This window comes from Carlito syrichta, unplaced genomic scaffold (assembly GCF_000164805.1).
Source record: "Carlito syrichta isolate Samal-C Ts95f unplaced genomic scaffold, Tarsius_syrichta-2.0.1 Scaffold314712, whole genome shotgun sequence".
Taxonomy (NCBI): Eukaryota; Metazoa; Chordata; class Mammalia; order Primates; family Tarsiidae; genus Carlito; species Carlito syrichta.
Genome location: NW_007258808.1, coordinates 35,417 through 57,844, shown reverse-complemented (window position 1 = coordinate 57,844; position 22,428 = coordinate 35,417). Strand labels below are relative to the sequence as shown.

General features: G+C 35.5%; 1 protein-coding gene across 2 annotated transcripts in view; it reads left to right on the top strand.

Moving 5' to 3' along the window:
* Window positions 1-22,428, top strand: part of PTEN (phosphatase and tensin homolog) — a 94,555-nt gene that overhangs the window by 48,539 nt on the left and 23,588 nt on the right. The window contains exons 3-5 of one of the 2 annotated variants that reach the window (XM_008071752.2): window positions 2,312-2,356; window positions 7,946-7,989; window positions 9,585-9,823. In XM_008071752.2, coding sequence (XP_008069943.1) covers window positions 2,312-2,356; window positions 7,946-7,989; window positions 9,585-9,823 — 328 coding nt within the window. Of the gene's footprint in view, window positions 1-2,311; window positions 2,357-7,945; window positions 7,990-9,584; window positions 9,824-20,774; window positions 20,930-22,428 lie in introns of both variants that reach the window. The other variant, XM_021719430.1, reaches the window with a different exon arrangement.

Sequence of the window (22,428 nt, the reverse complement as noted above, 5' to 3'; positions counted from 1 at the left end):
TGTTTCATGAGTCCTCTCTACTCTAACTGGGCCAGAACTCCAACTTCTCCTAGTGTACTGCCTCTGTTATCACTTCCATTATGACTTCAGATTCCATGTATATGCAGCCCAACCTTTGCCAAGGACTTGAGGTAAAATCCGTGAAGACTTCTTAGATCCTCTACATCCTCTCTTCTCTGGTACCTTGCCTCTACAAATTCTAGCCACTTTAACAATCTGGAACTCTAATATCTGCCTGCTTTACCTAGGTAAAATATTTGCTCCACTTGAGTTCCATTTCCTTCTTTGTCATAAAAGAGCCACCAGGCTGAAAGCAAAGGGGCACCATTTGTTTCTTTCTTCTTAAGGATGTAACCTATCTGCAACAACTGTAATGTGATATAAAAAATAAATAATTTGTATTGGTTGCAAAGTTACAAGTACTACTAGTATTACTGCGTAACATAATTTTTCACATTCAAGTTCATGTACTCTTTTTTGCCACCTTACCACACACATATTTCCAGACTTCCTCCCCATTCTTCCTTTTCCCAGTAGTAACATAGCAATTTTAGTTATATCAATATTGAGTTTTTATGTGATTATAACTAGATGAATGCCATTCATTGTTAAGTAATATAGTATTTTTTTTACTTTTTTCCTGCACAGTTTGTTTTTCCTGGAGTTACAATTATCTTTTTTTTCATTTGTTCTTAATTTTAATTTATAAACTTGCCCTTAATTATATATATATCTCAACATGTTTTAGCACATGTGATATTATGTCAATTTTGTCCTCTCCAGGAGCCTTCTGCTCTGTCCTAGATTAATTGCTTTCTATGCTTGTTGTATGGCTGTCTTCTTGAGATGCCCCTTCTGCATCATTCTGTGGAGTCCCTTTCCTCTCCTTTGAGTTAGATTGTTCAATTTCTGGAGCGTGTCAGTTTTTTTCTTGGTTTCCCACCCTTGTTTTGGTGGAACACATCTTTAGTAACTTCTTGAGAGTGTATGGGAAGCAAAATTATTTGAGATTTTACTTATTTAAAAATGCCTTTATTATACTAACACTTGATTTATGGTCTGTCTTAGTGTAGAATTCTAGGCTGGGAATAATTTTCCCTCAAAATTAGAAAGTTTTGATTTTTTGTTGTTTCTAGTTACTGCTAAAGAGGAAAATGTTATTTTGATTTCAGATTATTTTTATGAAACCTGTCTCTTCTCAGGCAGCTTTTAGGATCTACTGTTTGTCTCTTTGATATTCAGAAATTTTACAAAGATATGTATGCTTCTATTTCGACTTATTTTCATCAATTTTCCTGGGTACTCATGCCTCTTTTCAGTATGAAAACTCAGCATTCTTCAGTTTTTAGGTGTTTTTTTGTTTGTTTGTTTGTTTGTTATATTTTTTGACTTCTCAGTGTTCTCTGACTCTGGAACTCCTAATCATATATTGAACATCCTGGATTTTCTTTTTTTTTTAGTCTTCTGTTTTTCATTTGTCTTTTTATTCTATGTATTCTGATAATTCCTCAGCCTTATGCGCTCCTAACCCTTCTAACGCTTAACTTAAAGAGTTGAGTATTAGACGAATTTATATACAAAAAGTGTTTAGAGTCGTGCCTAGCATGTAATAAGTGCTTTTGTTAGTTATAATTTTTGCTTATTTCCATAACTGTCTTGAGAGAGAGGGCTTTGGTCTTGACTCTGATTTATTAGCTTTACTTGAGCTTTGGCAAGTCCCATAATCTCTTTTAGACCTACTTCTCTCCTCTTTAAAATGTGAGTAAGCTCTACCTCTCAGATGCTTGTGAGTGTCAAATGAGAATATATATGTGAAAACACTAATAAACGTTGTACAGAGTTAATACGTGGATTTTTCAGTTATTAAAAGTTTTTGGTTTGAAAGAAAATGATGTCTGAATGTTCAGGGTTTTTTCAAGAATATTTGATTGCTATGACTTCCTTGCAGATCTATATTAGTAGGTGAACTTGAGCTAAATGCTAATCCTGCTTTTTAAATAAGTTATTTCTTAATACTCTTTCTCATGTTAGGCTGAAGACAGATTATAAAAATATTCATTCTATGAAAAACTGGCTTTACTTCAGATTGTATAAATCTGTGTAATGTAATACTTATTTAAGAATGATATGCCTACTAGCTTTAACCCATGGAGGGAATATTTATTTGGATTATTTATTTTTACTTAAATGGTGTTTGAGATTAGGAAAAAGAGAATCTGTCTTTTGGCTTTTCTCAACAGTATTAATGTAATTTCTAATGTTAGCTCATTTTTGTTAATGGTGGCTTTTTGTTTGTTTGTTTTGTTTTAAGGTTTTTGGATTCAAAGCATAAAAACCATTACAAGATATACAATCTGTAAGTATGTTTTCTTATTTGTATGCTTGCAAATATCTTCTAAAATGACTATTAAGTGAAAGTTATTTCCTTGTTAAAGTGAGGAAGAGTTAAAGATACAGTTTAGCAGAATTGTATTCGTAAAGCAATTAGTTCAAGAAGTCTGATTGAGAATACTGTTAGATCATTTAGAAAGTGTAGTGACGAGGTAAAATAATGTTGGCACCGATTCATGTTACTTGACCTGCTTTAAATGACTTGGCATCTAGCCCATCTTTGAGCTCATAACCATGTGGCAATTCGAAGTGTAATTCACAGCAGAACTTCTGTTAAAGCATTGATGGCATCTTTCATGGAAGTATACTCTAGAGTGACTATAATTTTGTTGATTCAGTTTCTCTAGGTCATTTGACTGAAAAGCTATTAGGGTGTCCTTTAACTGTATGTAACATAGGCAAGTTATTTAAAATTGTCGAATTGGGTGGTTTCTCTTGTCTGGGGCAGGGTTTTAAGATTGTCTACAGACAGAAAGAACTATTTCATCTTATCTTTAACTTTTGTTATTCCTTTTGCCTTTGGTAGTAGAGATGTGAAAAGGAAAAAAGGAGGAAGGAAGGAAAAAAATACTTTACCATTCTCAGCCTTTGAAGACTGTTTTTCTTTTAAAAATACTGACCTTTTTCTAATTTTTAAAAAATGGCACATAAAATATTTTTTTCTACCTTGCCTTTATCTTTCCCATGTGATATCTATAAATTATGAATAGGAAAATTTTAAATGAAGTTACATATGCTAATTTACTGTTACAATTTTTTTGTAGAGTTTATTTATCAAATGTAAGAACAAGATTCACTTTTGCCTTCAGCAGGCTTTTAAATCTTTACCATAAAGGATGAAGTACTCTCTGTGACTTGTTGGCTTGTGGGATGTTGCCTTTTTAAATCTTTCTGATGTGATAAGACCTCAGAAGTACTGAGGGTGGCATAGTCACCGGTGTTGTTACTCTTAGTGAGTTGTCACTGATTTTTCTCAGTTTCACAAGATAGTAAAATTTGTTGAGTGCTTACCGCATACTAGACATAAAACATGTTCGAGGGTGCAGAAGTGAATAAGATTTAGTTCCAGTCCTCAAGTAGTTTATAGTCTAATGTGAAAAGTAGACAAAGCATTACAGAAGGAGTAACTTTTTCCCCTCCCACCCCCCAGAAGAGGTCACTTTTGTAAGAAGAGAGCAGTGGAAATACTAATTGTACCCTATAGGGAAGGTTTCATGAAGGAAGCCATGTCTGAACCTGGATGAAAAGAAATCAGTAGGGTTAACCCTCAGGTATAGGAGGAAAGAAAATGGCATTGTAGGCCCTAGCAGTGGCAAATAAGTTTGTTAACATATTAGTATTTAAAATATGGCAGAAAATTATTTGTAATCAGATTGCAGTATGTATATATTGAGAAGAAAAATGCAGTGGTAATAGGTAATAAAGTAAAAGAAACTTAATGTTCCCAGCTTACAGATTATCTGTGCATTTAGGGGTATTTCTCTCTTCATTATTAACCTCTCCTACGATGAGCATTGTTGCTGTAGGTACCATGTTTCTTTGGTGTAAAATAAAAACCAAAAAGCTTTTTGCACAACTGGATTCAGAAGTTCAGTGGGGGAAAAAAAAGGACAGAGCGGTCAAAACCTAGAATTCATTAAACTCTGTGATTTCAGGTGTATATTCTCAGGATTGGGGATTTGGAGAGCCCCAGAATGGAGTTGAAAGATACCAAAAACAAATTCTGCCTTTTTCCAAATTTTATTCCAGTTTAACATATTGAAAGAAAGGGAAGGAAATTCTTTTCATTCCTGTATGTAGTGACTTCCTGCTTCCAGAACTTAGAATTTAAGCTCATAAGTATTATGGGTCACTTACATTATTATGGCTAAAGTTTTCATTGGTTGAGGCCTAGGAACTTGACTGCCTGTTTGTTTTTCTATTTCTAAACATTGGACTCCCAAGTTAATGAACTATCTCTTAGTTGAGAGTAGCTTTTAATGCATATATTTTAACACTCCTTCCCCACATGGAATCATAGACTTTCAGAAATGGAAAGTACCTGAAAGAGATCATTTAGTTCAACCTTCTCATTTTACAGATGGGGAATCTGAGGCCTAGAGAAGTTAAGTGAGTTGAACAAGGTCACACAGGTACATGTGGTAGCAGACCATCCACTATTTATACCAATATTCCCTTTATGTTTTGTTTTTTTGCTTGTTTGTTTTAACCTCCCCAAATTTTACTGACTTCAGAAGTCTCTAGAACTACCAAGTTATAGCATGTTTTGATTTCTGATGTCACTTTCAAATCTTCTTTGCCTTCCTTCTATTCCTGTTTATATTTCTGGTTCTGGGTGAGTCTGGCAGCAGTAGGTGTTTCTGTTTTATTTCTTTTATTCTCAGAATGGTAATCACATGTGATATATATCTTTGCAAATGTATATAATTTGAAGCCTCTTATTAATAATTATGATACATATGGATAAGAAAGCGTTCTTAACGTAGACTTTCTAATAATTGATTTTTTCTGTTTCTGTTTCCATATTTTCTTCAGATATTCAGTAAGTTATTTTAAGGACAAATTAGCTTTATAACATTAACCAAATTTAGATGTGCTGATAGTTAAATTAATCAGTTTGTTTTGTGCAAGTATATTTCGTTTTTGTTTCTTCCTCTGTATTTTGTGGGGATAGTGGAGGTGAGATAGGAACTTTAGTGTTTACTGTATACTAATTTTTAAAAGGTATTTATTGTGTTTTGCTGCATATTTGACGTACCTTTTCATTTTGTAGTAAGCTTTTAGCTATCATCAATTTTTATCTATGAAGTTTGTTTGTAAGATAGGGACAGCTTCATTGAAGAGAGTAAAGAACAGACCTGCATTCCTAGCTAATTCTATGGCAAGTCTCACTTCTCTGGAAGCTTTTCCTGTCAATCTTATCCTTTCTTTACTTTCTGTCTGCTGCTTCATAACAACTCACTGCTTCTTCATTTTTCCTGTCTCATAGAAACCAATATGAAGTGATGACAAAAAAGTAATGATTATCTTTTGAACTTATAGGAGATACGAATGGTTAAATTTAAATGATTAATCCCACTTGCCATGTGTGTATCTTTAATTTTAGTTTGTTAAGAGACTTATTACTAACATACCACAAAAAATTTAAAAGAAGCTGTGTGGGTGGAGAGAAGGAAGGCATTTATCAGAAAAGATTTTAATAAAGAAGAAATTCTTCATCCTTACCCTTCCAACCCCTTCTCTGAGCACAGTTATCACCACCAGTCTCGGCATATATGTTCCCATATTGTCTATGCGTCCCTGCGAAGATTTTCATAACTTTTTTCTTGTTTTTTTTACTGTCTTTATCAGTTGTAGTTTTTGTGACAAATTTTATTGCTCTTGTAAGAGGACTGGCTTTAACTAAATTTTGTTACTGCTTTTGTATTTAAAACTTTTGTATTTTCCATTGTAAGTGGAATTATAGAGCAATAGTTAAAAAAAAAAGCTTGACTCTTGGAATCAGAGATACTGAGCTTGAGTTCTGACTCTCCCATTTATATATTGTGATTTGGAGCAAGTTTTTTTTAAGCTGTTCTAAATCTTAGCTTTCTTATATATATAAAATGAGGATAATATATTAGCTGCTACCACGTCGTTGTAAGACTGAAACAAAAAACATGGAAACTCCTTTGTAAGATATGCGCATCTAGTAGTCACTTAAGAGTCATTATTCTCACTTTCCCTCCATATAGTTCTCTGCAGTAATTTTAGAACCATTTTATGAAGGCAATCTTAAGCAGTGTTCATCAAACCAAATGTTCTGAGATCCTGAGAAAGTAAGTGAAGTTTAGAGAAGTGAAGCTGCACAAAACTCATTTTTATTTTCTGTTGTGCTGTTGTGAGAGCAACTTGTTAGCTTCTTTTTCCTAGTCCCACATCTCTCCCTCACCCCTTAAGCCTTTACATGATACCTTATAAAATACTCATTATGAATTTTCACTATTGACCATTTCTCTTCTTTCTTTAATCTGTGTCAGAGTTTAAAATGTGACTATATTCTTGGTCAGTCGTCGTCTTCCAGCTTGTCATGGTTTTCATTTGAGTGGATATGAAATTGTTTAGCAAGGATGCATATATGTACATATGTTAAATAAATTCTCTTTCTAGCAAAACTCAATATACTAAGTTATAATATACTACAGAGGAAAAGCTTGTATTGTTTAGAGTGGTTATATGAAAGTTGATTTATTTAAGGTCTAACTAGTTAGAAACCAGTGCATTACAGTTTATTTATAATTAGTACAACCTTCGTGTGAATTTTGTTGGAAACTCCTTAGAGAAACTATATAGATGTTTTCGGGGTTTCTCAATATAGTCACTTACTTGAGACTCTTGGGGCTAGGCATGTTTCGGTATTCCAAATTTTTCCATTTTCCAAAAGGTAACACAGAAGCATATACTTTGTATTACTTAAATATCCCAGTGGGGTCTCAATCAGCACCTGGAATGAAATGTTTGACTCTTCACTTAAAATGTGTTAATTAGGACTATATATGGTCTTACAACCTCAGATCAGGATCCGCTGCAATTGAGTTTGCCATAAATTTAAGAGAAAATCTTAGATGTTTTGAATTTTGGGGATTTTGGAATTGCTTGTTAAGGGGTTATGGATCTTTCTTTGTTTTAAAATGCTAAGCTTTTATTTTAAATATTTTTTTAAAAATTGGTTTTGATTAGTGGTTGAGGTTACCAGGATGCTGCTGATGACATCTGATACGTAGATCTGTTTCTGAGCCTTTTATTGTTTATAAACATAGCCTATTAATTATTAGTAAGCCAATACATAATAACAAACATATCACTACTAAGTAGATAAATATTAGCATAGTTTAGTAATACTGTCAGCATTTTGCTATTCTATATTGATTTAACTTACTCTTTCATTACTTTCAGACTTTAATTAAAGTTTTAACCTGAGAGATTATTGAAAAAGATGGCCTTTAACTTTTCAAAAGGGAGAAAATCCTGGTTTTAAAAAATGTAGGAAACATTATAGCCAAGTAGATAAGCATCATTCAGTTTTTCTTTTCTTTTCCTTTGCCCTTACTCTTCAATTATTTTTAACATGTATCTTTTAAAAAAAAAGTTTGGGAATTGTGTATGCTCAGCTGTGGGGTCAAGAAAATATTGAAACTAGTCAGTTGTTTACAGATACTTGTGAAATCAAAATTACATTTCAATAGCAGGCAACATTTTCATAGAGAAACTTCGAAGGTATGGATGCCACTGAATTTACAGTATTGTATATTAGTGGTATCACAAGTTCTGTAAGCAAATATATAAGCTCTAATTGCATACTTAATTTTTTAGGCCTTGGTTTCATTAATTATAAAATGTAGGTGATAACAGTATCTATGTCATAGAATTCTTGGGATTAAATAAAATAATGAATATTAAACGCTTACCACAATATGTGATGTGTTATAAAGATTCAGGAAATGTTTGTTAACATTAATTAATTTCCCCCAAGTATAAATGGTAACTTTATGTCTCATTTAAACTTTTCTTTTAGATGTGCTGAAAGACATTATGACACCGCCAAATTTAACTGCAGAGGTAGGTATAAATGTGCTGTACTGTGTTATATAACTTATAACCAGTAGACTGTATGTTACTGTCATCCACTATTGAATCATCTATAGTATTAAGTAAGATAAATATTTATCTTAAGTATGATCTTAGAAAATTTGAAAAGTATATTTAATTTTGCTGTTCTGCTTTAGGAACCAGGTACCATACAGACCTATAATATTGTCAGGAAAACTAAAGTGCAGAGTAGACCAAGAGTTAGGAGAACATTCTAGCCTAACGCTAGGATAAGGAGAAGCTTTACCTAATGTTTGAGGCTTGGTGTATAGTAAGTGATTATAGGCAGAAAGCAGAACTACCTAACTCCTCCTCTGGGTTGAGGAATGACATAAAAAATGGGAAAGGATATAACAAATGTGAATAAGAGGTGCCTGATGGATGAGAGGAGGGAACTGCTTTAAATGAGTGCTACTCCAGACATAAATAAATTCTGTCTCAAAGCCCACAAAAACTTTCACTTGTATTTGTGGAACCCTTAAACCATGAGAGAACTGAAGAGTTGAAAAGCTTGGCAGATGCTGCTGTGATAGTCAAAAGGGGAACGTGGGTGCCATGAGCACTGATTGATGTATTTGCCACTGATTCCTCCTGAAAATGTAGAATGGACTTTCAAAGAGATGGTGTGAGAATTCTAAATTACTAATGATTGAGGTTTAGTACAGATTTCACTCAGAATATTTCTGGTTTTTATTTTCTTGTGAATTTATGCTATTTAGTTGAGGCTTATCTAGCTTTAAGTAGACATTTAACATATTTCCCAAGATTTTTTTTGTACCACTGGGAAAATGAAGATGGAATGATAGTATAGTTACACAACTAAGTGAAAGTTGTCTCACTGACTCCCTATAATGGTAGTCATTGTCTACAGAGAGTTCTCTTGTCACACCAAAGGACTTAAGTGATTGTATCCTGTACCACATTATGAGTGACTCGACTGGAGATAGAAGAGTACTCAAATTTAGATGACATAGAGTTTTTAAGATTCTTAGTAGTGTGGAACCAAGCTAAACACTAATAGGCAAAATTCTTTTTATCCAGTTAATTTTGTAAATGCCTTTAAAGTCGTGTATGCAGCAGTAACACGTAAGATTAACACACTTAGCATTTTTATTTTATAAAATGTAAATTGCAGTCCTTTCTATTAGTAATCTATACTTTCCTTACAGTATGTTTTGTGAAGATGCAATATTGTAAATGGTATTAATTTTTAAATTAGAAAATGCACTGAGATTCCTGACAGAAGGTCCATGAGACATTTATTTTGGGTTCAGCTCTACCTCTGATATGTGACCTGTGCTACCTTTCCATATAGCATAAATCCTCAAAATTTATCCTCCTGCATAAAGTGAGGAAAAAAATACTTGTCCTCCCTGTCTGATGGTACATTTAAAAGTTAGTGAGAGACTATTTTCTATTCAAAAATTAGAAAGCTAACAGGTAAATTGTTTTTCTCTGGAATTCAGTTTTTCTTTTAAGGAAGAAGCTACTTTTAATTAACTTACTTTTAATTGAAAATTCAGGAGGGGTTTCTTTCTTATTCTGAGGTTATCTTTTTACTACAGTTGCACAGTATCCTTTTGAAGACCATAACCCACCACAGCTAGAACTTATCAAACCTTTTTGTGAAGATCTTGACCAATGGCTAAGTGAAGATGACAATCACGTTGCAGCAATTCACTGTAAAGCTGGAAAGGGACGAACTGGTGTAATGATTTGTGCATATTTATTACATCGGGGTAAATTTTTAAAGGCACAAGAGGCCCTAGATTTCTACGGGGAAGTAAGGACCAGAGATAAAAAGGTAAGTTATTTTTTAATATTTTTTTCCTCTTTCTAGATCCAAGAATTTATTGAAAAACAGATTTTGTGGGTTTTTTTCTTTAGCTTTATTGAGGTAGAATTGACAAAAGTTTTATGTAATATTACGTATAATGGGATACTCTGAAATACATTGTGAAATGATTGCTACAATCAAGCTACTTAGCATACCTATCACCTCACATGATTATAACACCCGCTTCATGGTGAGAATATTTAAGCTCTACACTCCTCAACTTTCAGTTATATAGTTCATTATTGTTAGATATAGTCACCATGCTGTCCAGTGTATCTCCAGATCTTAGTCATCTTGTGTAACTGAAACTTTGTACCATTTGAGCCACATCTCCCTTCCTTCTTAGTCCCTGGAAAACATTTTAAAAGATAGTTGCTAATCCTTATTCTTTCTTCTAAATTTGTAAATTAGTTGCTGCCTCAATTTCTAAATGAACAAACTAGTGATTCATTTAATATTTCTGTTCATCCTACCATTTTCTTACCATGTTACCAAATCTTACTCATTAGCTGTATTGCAGATTTGGTCTCAAAATCCTTCTAAAATACCATTTTTAAAAAGCAGCTTATTAGGCTGGACACAGTGGCTCACGCCTGTATTTCCATCATTTTAGGGGGCTTAGGTGAGAGGATTGCTTGAGCCCAAGAGTTCAAGACCAGCCTGGACAACATAGAAGACCTCATCTCTACGAAAATAAAACAAATTAGCTGAGTGTTGTGGCATGTGCATTAGTCCCACCTACTTTGGAGGCAGAGGTGGAAGGAACCCCAGGGCCCGGGTGGTTAAGCTTGTAGTGAGCTGTGGTTGTGCCGCTGCACTCCAGTCTGGGTGACAGAGCGAGACCTGATTTACTGCCCCCTCCCCTCAAAAGGGCAGCATGTTAGTCAAAAGTAAGCTTGATATTTCTGAAGCTTTCTTGAGAATAAAATGCCTTTGGATAATAACTTAGTTGCCATTACCGAGTAGAGTATGAACTTTACTTTTGTAATAAAAATTTTTCTTTGATAAGAATATTTTAAAATGTACTTATAATTAGGTTAATGAAAAGATTTTTTGATTATTCAGAAAACTAAGGATTGTATTGAAAATCAGTGACAAATTTAATTTGTGTAGTACACTTGAAAGCAAAAAGCAAACTCTTGTGAGAACTTTCACAGTGATTTTCAAAGGATCTATTTGGATGTATGGCAAAACAAACACATTAATATTTAATAAAAGAGATTTGATGACATTTCTCCATCTTTAAGAAGGACAGAGCCTAAATCACTCCAATAGTTGAAACAACTTGTTTAGAGGGTGCTTGGGAAGGAGACATCCACCTTTGTGTGAATAATCTATTCTAGTTTTAATACTTGTTATAATCAGGCCAGGCATGGTGGCTCATACCTGTAATTCCAACACTCTGGGAGGCTGAGACGGAGAATTGCTTGAGCTCAAGAGTTTGAGGCCAGCCTGTAGTCCCAGCTACATGGGAGACTGAGACAGAAGGATTACTTGAGCCCAAGAAGTCAGAGCTACTGTGAGCTGTGATTGTGCCACTGCACTGCAACATGGGTGACAGAGTATGACTCAACTAGAAAAATAATAATTATAAAGATATTTTTAATAATCAAGACGATTCTCTTTCAGGATGTGCTAATTTCTTCTTAATTCACCTTCAAAGCAGAAATAGAGGTGATCATATTTATCTTTTTAAGATGTGTAATTGCATTGATTCCTTGTTTTCTTAACCCCTTCATCACCCTTGTTTTGTAGCCTTTTATTTGTCTTTGTAACTTTCTTGCATTGTATGTAAGGATACCAAAGTACTATTTATTGGTGATAGTTTACAAAATTGAACCTTATATTAGTGCATAATGTTGGTGAACATTGAAAATTATGGCACATGGCCTTACATTTCTACATATATTGTTTGTGCCCTGAGATGATAGCATGGGAATGAGTTATAGAGCTGAGAACCTGCAGGTGTTTACTTTGGTTCATTCTGTCATCATCTGGAAGGAAACAATTGCTTTTACTGGTTAAAAGTATAGAAGGCAATTTTTTCTACATGTTAGAGAATATATGGAAGGCAGTACAGGGAAAAGAGAATGATGGGAAGGAATGCATAGAGAAATGGATAAAATTAAAGTGCATTCGCAGAAGCAATGGTAGAATTTTAAACAGGGTTGTTGAGCAGCAAACATTTTTTGGTGGTGGAAAAGTAATCAGTAGAAACATTTTAAAATTAAGGTAGAGAAGTTGTGTAATGTGGAACCAGAACACTAGATTTAAACTAGAACGTCGCCGGGCTCGGTGGCTCAGCCTGTAATCCCGCGCCTTTGGGAGGCTGAGGTGAGTGGATTGCCTGAGCCCGCGGGTTCGAGACCCGCCTGGGCAGCGAGACCTCATCTCTACAATAAATCAAAAAATCAGCCGGGCGTGGTAGCGCATGCCTGTAATTCCGGCTACTCGGAAGGCTGAGGCGGAAGGATCGCCGGAGCCCAGCAGGCGAGGTTGTGGTGGCCGGGAGCGGCCACTGCACTCCAGTCTGGGTGACAGAGTGAGACTCCAACTCAAAAAAAAAAAAAACTAGAACGTCTTTGTGTTACATATAATTCTGTGTAATATACCTTTTAAAAATCTGATGAAAGATGTAAATGTTCTCTTACCACAAAATTTGCATGGTGTACATAAACATAAAATTTTGCTTATAATTTTTATTGCATTAAACTTATTTTTTTAAACATGGAATATAAAAAGAACCTTCATGAGACTATGTCACAGATTTTTCACGCAAAAACCAGTGGCCTCTACTTGAGAGCAATTAATAAATCCGTATACATGGTACAAATTCACCAAAATTAAACTTTCGTTATACTGAATAGCAATTTTAACAAAAGGGCTGCTATCATTTAACTTTTAAAATAACAAGTTGATACTTTGCTATTGTCTTTGCAACTTTTATGTCATCTTTAGTATCTAATCATTCTTGACTTTGTTTTTGGTGAAAACAAATGCTGAAAATCCCTATTTCACAAAAGAATGAAAGAGTAAATGGAATCTTTAGACTCTTTTGCCCAGTGAAAGTAGGCTTGTTTCAAGAAATAAGGATTCTCTAAGACATCACATAATTCAGATTTCTTTGCTTTCAAGTTAATGAAATCATATTTGGCAAGATTTATATCATAATATTTTGTTAGGAAGGAAAGAATTATGACTCTACACTTCAGTTTTAAGTTTGAAGGGTTAAACTATTTAAAAGAGTTTTGTTTTATCCCATGAAGCCCAATTGTCTGTTGAAAGTCAGTCAACTTATATGAAGTGAAGAACTTCATAGTTGCCCCCATTACTTGACAAACCTCTTGAAAAGCTCTTGATTGAAAGTCTTGGCTTTCATGAGTTTGGCAACTTTCACAATAGTAGATTTTTCTTGACAAATCCTCTTATACAGGCTATGATTCAAGGCTTGGCACTCAAAGGCAGTAGAATACTTTCACAACAACAGATAAGATTTCTTTCAGGATTGATGATAGAGTCTTGTTACCCCAGTGCATACTGATGATGAATGCAGTGGGTGGCAGTGACATGGAGAGCTCTATCTTTACTGGTGCCCCAAAAACAGTTGTGTTCCCTGGCATTAATGTGTACTGTGTGTCTACAGAATACTGAGATTTCTTGAGAAGAAGTTTTTTTTGGCAAAAAAAAAACTTCACCATTCTGAAATTGTTAATATTATCTGAAGTTTCCAAAAAGGACTCCAAAATAGGAGTTATTCTTTGATAGTGTTACTGTGCATGCATTTGATGAAAACTAGTAACTGGCTATACTGAGAAGTCATATACTTAAGGAAAGTGGTACTTCTAATCTTTTTATTACCTGCTTCATAGTTTATTTTTGTTTTTATTTTTGGTTTGGCAATCAGTTGCCTGGTAAGGTGACATGATGAAGGATTTTGAGTTGGGGCAGATGAAGGTTTTTGTGATGGTCTAGGCTTTTGTGATGGTCTAGGCTTTTATAACTAAACTCTCTTTTTCCCTGTTCCCCCACTCTTCTATACACTGACCCTCACACATAGGCATACATACCCTGAAGGTATACATGTAGGTGCTTCTTCAGAATAGTTGGCTATGTGCTGTGCTGATGATGAGAACTTGATGTATAAGAAACACTTGGGATAGTCCATCTCATCATGTTCAGAAATAAAAGTAAAAGTTAGGGATACTTAAACTTTATTATACTTTATTTTCTCTGTTTCCAGTCCAAGTTAGATCCAAGAGAAGTCTCCATAATCAAAAAGTGAGGACATACTTTGTCAGTAGGAAGGTATTTTAGTCATCATGATTTGTTAATACCATAAATTCTGCTTCTCTCTAGAGGTGAGGAGAGAATATTTGATGAAATGGCAATTCCTTGGCTGAGCCTGTGGCTCATACCTGTAATCCTTGCACTTTGGGAGGCCAAGGCAGGAGGACTACTTCAACCTGGGAGTTGAAACCAGCCTACGTGGCAGGACAGGCAAGATGTCGTCTCTACTTAAAAAATAAAAAAATTAGCCAGGTGTGGTGGTACGTGCCTATAGTCATAGCTACTTGGGAGTCTGAGGCAGGAAGATCACTTGAGCCCAAGAGGTCAAGGATGTGGTAAGCTGTGATTGTGCCACTGCACTCCAGCCTGGAAAACAGAGTAAGACCCTGACCAAAAAAAAGGAGGGAGGGAGGGGAATTTCCCATGGGATGTGAAAGATAACAAGAGAAGTATTTATGAAAATAAAGTGTAAAGTCTATAGTATTGTGTTGAAATGTAATAGTACCTACTTCATCAGTAGAACTGCTCCAGGCACTGTGTATTTTTTGCCTCCTGTATAGGTTGGAATATCCCCCATGTGAAAGGTGTTGGGCTAATAGAAAATGGAAAACTGTACATATTGTTAAGGATATACATAGTAAAATTATTATTTTTAACTGTTATATGATATTAAGATTCAGAGTAAAGTAATTTAGGTGAAATTGATGACTTTTGCTATCTTAGAATCAAAATAAATCATTGCGATCTACTATACTTAGCTCATGCTTAATTAATATACCTAGACCATGTTTTAGATAAATTATTCACAGACTCTAAAGGAGTATCCTAATGTCTTACTACCTTTATCCCTGTGTTTATTTAAAAAGGCAAAAATAAATTTATATGCAGATACTTTTGACTGTATTTTATTCTGTTTTTATTTTTTTATTTATTTTTTGAGTTGAGTCTCACTCTGTCACCTAGACTGGAGTGCAGTGGCACATTCCCGGCCACCACAACCTCGACTTGCTGGGCTCCGGTGATCCTTTCGCCTCAGCCTTCCAAGTAGCTGGAACTACAGGTGTGCACTACCACACCTGGCTAATTTTTTACGTAATGTAGAGACGAGGGCTTGCCAAGTTGCCCGGGTGGGTCTCGAACCCACAGGCTCAGGCAGTCCACTCGCCTTGGCCTCCCAAAATGCTGGGATTACAGGCTTGAGCCCAAGCTCGGCTCTGTATTTTATTAAATGGTGGTATTTATGGTAGTAATGCTGATGAAATTGGTCTATTTTGGTGGCATTTATGGTGGCAATGTTAATGAAATTGGTCTGAAAATTGGTCTTACACTCTTACTTACAGATGTTAGAGCATTTAATGACCCCTAATTTAAAGAGAATTTAAATAAATTGAGCCCGTAATGCTGCGGGCTCCCTTAAGATCTTTGAGACTTAATTGCAAACTTTCAAAGATACCACTTGTTTACCTAGTGGTTAGAGTACTAACAAAATAATGAATTTTTAATCTTTTATGAATGACTGTTTTCTTCATAAGAAAACTTAGCTGAGCATGGTAAAGCTATTGTTATACAACTGGAATTCTTCCTGAGAAGTATCTTGCAATAAATATAATTGGTTGTCTAAAGTCATTTTATTCTTGAAATGTGTAAGTTGAGCCTGTGGATTTGCATTTTTGTAATTGTGAATCACTTGTGCAGGAGATGCATACATTTTATCCATATTACAATTTGTGTGGGATTAATTTTATCCGTATTTAATGTTATTGTGCTTGTATCCTTAATTTTAATTATAGAGAAACATTAAGAAGCTGAAGAAAATTGTGTTCTGGTGACATTTATATAGCAGCAGAACCTTTGTTTTCTTCTTTTTAGAAGAGAGAGGCAGTTGTCATGTTTTAGTAGAGGATTTGTAGACTTCGCAGAGCTCTCCTCAAAATAACTGACTCAGAGTCTTGACATATCCTCAGCAGAAGTGGTGCAAGTTAGATGGCAAGAGTGGTGGGTGCAGGCTGACCATAAAATGTGATACTGGTGTAGTAATACCCAAGTAATACTTTAGGTTTTGACTGTTGCAGAAAAGTCACACAATTGATACCTCCTATAAAGAAAGATGTTCTGAGAGGGAGATAACTGCTTGAGGAAAGGAAGGTTCCTTCTAGCTTTTATTCAGCAATTTATAAGAAGGCAATTAGGTCACACTTCCTTAGGAGTCATTCATTTGTATGTTTGATAATTTTGCTTTATGAATGTGTGGCAAATTATTTAAAAGCAAACTGTCAGTGTTTTTTCTTTCCTCTCTCCAAAAAAGCATGCTCTAGCACAGAGGTCCCCAACCCCCAGGCCACGGACCAGTACTGGTCCGTGTCCTGTTAGGAACCTGGCCGCACAGGAGGGAGGTGCGTGGTGAGCAAGCAAGTGAGCGAGCTTCATCTATATTCATAGCCACTCCCCATCACTTGCATTACTGCCTGAGCTCCATCAGTGGCGGCACTAGATTCTCATTGGAGCACAAACCCTACTGTGGCCTGCACGTGCAAGGGTTCTAGGTTGTGCGTTTCTTATTAGAACCCAATGCCTGATGATCTGAGGTGGAGCTGAGGCAGTGATGCTAGTGCTGTGGAGTGGCTGCCAATACAGATTAGCATTAGCAGTGATGTTTGAGTGTACATTCACCTCCGCCCCATGGAAAATTTTTCTTCCACAAAACCAGTCTCTGTTGCCAAAAAAGGTTGGGGACTTCTGTGGCACCTCCTTGGGTTGCTTCCCATCTAGTCCTGTGCCTCTCATTGTCTGCATCTGTACTTAGGTTTCAGTATTCTATAGATAACTTACAAATTTATTGTAAACTTATGAAGAAAGAGTTAAAATATCCTGAGCATGCTAGTAAGGATGTATTTTGGAAGGATTCCCCAAATTTCTGAGTTTAAAGAGGTAAACTCCTATGATATGACAAACTTACCTAGAATCACTGCTATCCCCTCCCCTCCCTCCAGTGTTTCAGAATGGTGACAAATAAAGTAGATATTAATATTTATCTTATTTTATTAAGCCTTTGGGAAAAATAATTTGAGTGACTTTCAATTTTTTCTTTGTTTCCAAGACAATTATTAGAGATAACGTTTCTATATATTATGAGCTCTGTGTGCATGAGTTAATTGAGCTTAATTTTAATGAAGACGTAGATATTTTAGAAATTGTAAATGTTAACTTTAAGTGATTTCAAGAAAAGGAAATTTTTCATTTCTCTGGGAAGTTAATTTTTATGTCCTAATCTTATAATCAGATGATCTTTTTCTAGTCTGTTTAACTAAATTTCTTCGTGTTGTAATTTAATGAAATTTTCTTATTTCTTCTTTGTTTAAAACAAAGCAAGCTATAATTACTGTCCTTAAAAAAAAATCTTCCAATGTAATATTCTTAGTTTTTCTAACACATTAATTCTCCTTGGTAAACTGTATTCCTCTGATACACAGTACTTAAGACTGTTATCTATTTATAGATTCTTAAACTTGTATATCTTTTATACTTTGAAGGAACTTAAAAATGATTTAATTCAGACCCATTTTTAAATGTTAAAACAGAAATGCAGAGATCAACCTGTCTGAAAGTCATACTCTCTGTATAATAACTCAGAATTCTATATTCTAACCTCAAATTCAGTGTTCTATCTACTATACTATGTTCTACTGTCCAAATTCTTTTTCATTATAGTTTTGGTTCCCAAAGTAAAAATAGAAACTAGAAAAACAAAAAGTAGTTGCTTTATAATGTATGAGGACTTTTTCAGTTTCAAGTCAGAAAAACCCAATTCAAAGTAACTTAAACAAAAGGAGACATTTATTGACTTATCTAACCTAAAAACTGTGGCCTGGATTTAGATGATCAACAGACATCAAGAATATCTCTCTTTTTTCCATAGGTTCCTCCTTTCCCTCCTCTTCTCTTTTCTCTTCTATATATACTTTATTTTCATTCAGGCTCTTTCCAAGTAATGACAAGGCATGGTTCCTAGTAGCTTCAGGTTTACATTCTACCAACTTTAGCAACTGCAATGGGAAGAGAGCTACGATTTGAGCAAAAATGTGTAGGTTGAGTTCTAATTTCCCTGGACTGAGGCACGTGCTCTCTCCTGAACCAAACATTCTGGCCAGGAAATGGAATTCTCTGATTGGGCCATATATCTGAAACTGAAGAATAAAGGCAAACACTCCCAAACATAGAATAATAATTTTTCAAAGAAAAATCGAGGGAAAAGGATGCTGGGCAGAGAGAAAAATATCAGTTGTCTGCTCCACATTTATGCTCAAGAATTCTGTGGATGACGTACAACTATTTAATATATAACTTATAATTAGTTTCATAGAACTGAAATGCGATAACACTCTAAACTTTGGAGAGTCTTTGTAAACAGGAAAAATAAGAGCCCTAAGAGGTTGTGACTTTATTCAAATCACATCATTTGTATGCATATGCATATTATTAGTAAAACCCAGGACACCTTAGTTAAAATTTTAGACTTAGATTCACATTGAGGTCCAGGTCATTGTTTTGAACAAGATAATAATATGCAGTAGGACTGTTCCCTCCTTCGCTCCCTCCGCCCTCTGTTTTTCCTTGAGTTGGAGTCTCACTCTGTCGCCCAGGCTAGAGTGCAGTAGTATACTCACGGCCATTCCGGCATCGACCTGCTGGGCTCCGGCGATCCTTTCGCCTCAGCCTTCCAAGTAACCAGACTACAGGCGCGTGCTATCACACCTGACTAAGTTTTGATTTATTGTAGAGACGAGGTCTCACCAAGTTGCCTGGGCCGGTCTTGAACCCGTGGATGGGCTCAGGCAATCCACTCGCCTTGGCCTTCCAAAGTGCTGGGATTACAGGCTGAGCCTCCGAGCCCGGCCCTTCTTTTTTTTGAGTCAAGTTCTCACTCACCCAGGCTAGAGTGCAGTGGCATGATCATGATGATCAAAGCTTGTGGCAGCCTCAACCTCCTGGGCTCAGGCGATCCTTCCACCTCAGCATCCTGAGTAGCTGGGACTACAGGTGTGTGCCACCACACCCAGCTAATTTTTAAACTTTTTTGTAGAAATGAGATTTTGCTGTGTTGCTTAGACTAGTCTCAAACACCTGCACTCAAGCAGGCCATCTGCTTTGGCCTCCCAAAATGCTGGTACTGTTATCTTTGAAATAGAGGTGATAATATCTCTGTTGTAAAGTTGTGGCGCAGTGTTAATGATATATATAAAGTGTTGGCAAGTAGCTTCATATCTGGTAACTGCTGTTACATGCTGTCATTGTAATAGCCATTTCTAAGAGCCATATTCATTGTTGAATTACTTTCTTGTGGTAATCTTATTGTGATCATTCTGAAACATAGATTTCCAGGCTTCAAGCAAACACTGTTGTGTTGAGACATCTACATTATTTCTAAGTTTAGAAGTGCCAATGAAAAATTTACTGACGTGGAAAACAATTTTAACTGAAGAATCTAGGTTGTGAATTCATCTTAGAGAAGAAGATTTAAAATGTTGATGCACAGATTATGAACAAAACTTGGGGTATTAAGGTGGTATTCTGTTAAGGTAGAAATATGACAGTATTTTAGATTTGAAATAACCTGTACTTTTAAATCTAGTTTGAAAGTGTATAACCTGTACCTTTAAAAGTCTTTTTAAGAGATTAATTGCATAAAAGAGATTTACATAAAACATCCCAGGTTTAAAAATAAATGATCGATTAAAGATACCATCAGGCAAATTTAAATTTCAAAAGCAGATGACAGGATCTCAGTGTCAAAGTAGCATTTAAAGCAAAAAGCATAAAACTGGATAAAATGTCATTTTATATTAACACAGGGCACATTCTATGTGAAGACTTTAACAGTTTGAACTCGTGCTAAGCATAACATCAAGCTGTATTAAGCAGAAGCTAAAGGAAATGAAAAATTGGTAGAAAAGCAATAATAGGAATCTTTAATGTACCTCAAGAAGGCACAAAATGGGCTGGGCTCGGTGGCTCAACCTGTAATCCCAGCACTTTGGGATTCCTAAGCGAGTGGATTGCCTGAGCCCATGGATTCGAGACCCACCCAAGTAACTTGGCAAGACCTCGTCTCTACAATAAATCAAAAATTAGCCGGGCATGGTAGCATGTGCCTGTAGTTCCAGCTACTTGGAATGCTGAGGTAGAAGGATCACTGGAGCCCAGCAGGTTGACGATGCTGGGGTGACCGTGAGTGTGCCACTGCATTCCAACCTGGGCAACAGAGTGAGACTCCAACTCCAAAAAAAAAAAAAAAAGAAGGCACACTCATATGCCACGCAATGATGTGTCATTCAGTGTCTAACCACATATAAGACAGTGGTCCTATAAAATTATAATGAAGCTGAAAAGTTCCTGTCACCTAATGAAGTAGTAGCATAACACATTACTCACATGTTTGTTGTGATGATGATGTAAGCAAACCTAACGGTGCTGCCAGTTTTATAAAAGTATAACTCACAAAATGATGTTCAGTACATACTGCTTGATAATAAACAAAGGTTATAGTTTATGTATTTACTATACTTTTTATCATTATTTTAACATGTATTCCTACTTACTAAAAGAAAAAAAAAACCCTCTAAAATAGCCTCAGGCAGTTCCTCCAAGAGGTATTCCAGGAGAAGGCATTCTGTTGTAGGAGATGACAGCTCCATGTTTGTTATTGTCCCTGAAGACCCTCCAGTAAGACATGATGTGGAGATGGGAGACAGTGATAATGATGATCTCGACCCTCTATACACCTAGGCTGTTTGTTTGAGTCTTCGTTTTTGACAAAAAAAAAGTTAAAAAAGTAAATCCATTTTAAAAATGGAAAAGAACTTATAGAATAAGGATATAAAGAGTTTTTTTTTTTTTTTAGCTGTACCATGAATTTGTGTTTTAAGCTGAGTGTTAACTATAAGAGTCAAAAAGTTAAAAATAAATTTAGTGTAGACTAAGAGTATATTATTTACAAAGCTACAGTAGTATACAGTATCGTCCTAGGCCTTCACATTCACTCACCTCTCACTCACTGACTCAACCAGAGCAACTTCCAGTACTGTAAATTCCAGTCATGATAAGTGCCTTATACAGGTATACCAATTTTTTTTTTTTTTTTTGAGTTGGAGTCTCACTCTGTCACCCAGACTGGAATACAGTGGCCGCTCCCAGCCACCGCAGCCTCGACCTGCTGGGCTCCGGCGATCCTTCCGCCTCAGCATTCCAAGTAGCCTGAACTATAGGCATGCGCTACCACGCCCGGCTGATTTTTTGATTTATTGTAGAGATGAGGTCTCGCTGCCCAGGCGGGTCTCGACCCCGCGGGCTCAGGCAGTCCACTCACCTCAGCCTCCCAAAGGCACGGGATTACAGGCTGAGCCACCGAGCCTGGCTAGGTATACTATTTTTTAAAAAATCCTTCATACTTTATTTTTACCGAACCTTTTCTATGTTTAGATATGTTCAGATATACAAATACTTACCATTGTGTGACAGTTGTATCCGTTACAGTAATATGCAGTACAGGTTTGCAGCCTAGGAGAAATAGGCTATACCTTATAGCCTTGGTGTATAGTAGGCTGTGACATCTAGGTTTGTACAAGTACATTTGATGATACAGAGATGAACTTACCCAGAGGTGATTTCCCTGAGGTGATGTATAACTGTGTATAGGTGTCTTGAGTAATAAAATCAGCTTATGAAATGTATGTCTTTTTTCTTCCTACCAGTCAAAAAAGTTACCAAGATTATTAATCCATTAGGCCCACTCGAAGGTAGAAATATATAAGCCCCATCCCTTGATCACTGTTCACTAGAACTAGAGATTATTTTCGTCTGTTCAGATGTATTTGGAAATTTAATTTCTTTGTTTTCAATTATTGACTCAATGAAGAAATACAGATTTACATTAGAGATTAAAATTAATAACAAGTAGGGATTAGTAGGGGCAAAAAAATTAATGAATTAGGACACAGCAAACCATCTGAACTAATAAACCTAAATACTACATAAAAACACCAGTAAAATCAATACATATTTTTAAAAGCCAATCAAGGAAGAAAGAAAAGGGAAAATAAAAATGACATTAAGTTTGAGAAAGGAGATAAAACTACAGTGTGGAAGTGATGTTATAAATTATATTCAAGTCTTTGCTATTCAATTTGAAAATCTCAAAGAGAAATGGGCAATTTTAAGTGAAAATGTCATCATAAATGCTTTAAGGTGAGCTACAAAAATCTGAATAGACATTGCATGATTGAAAATGG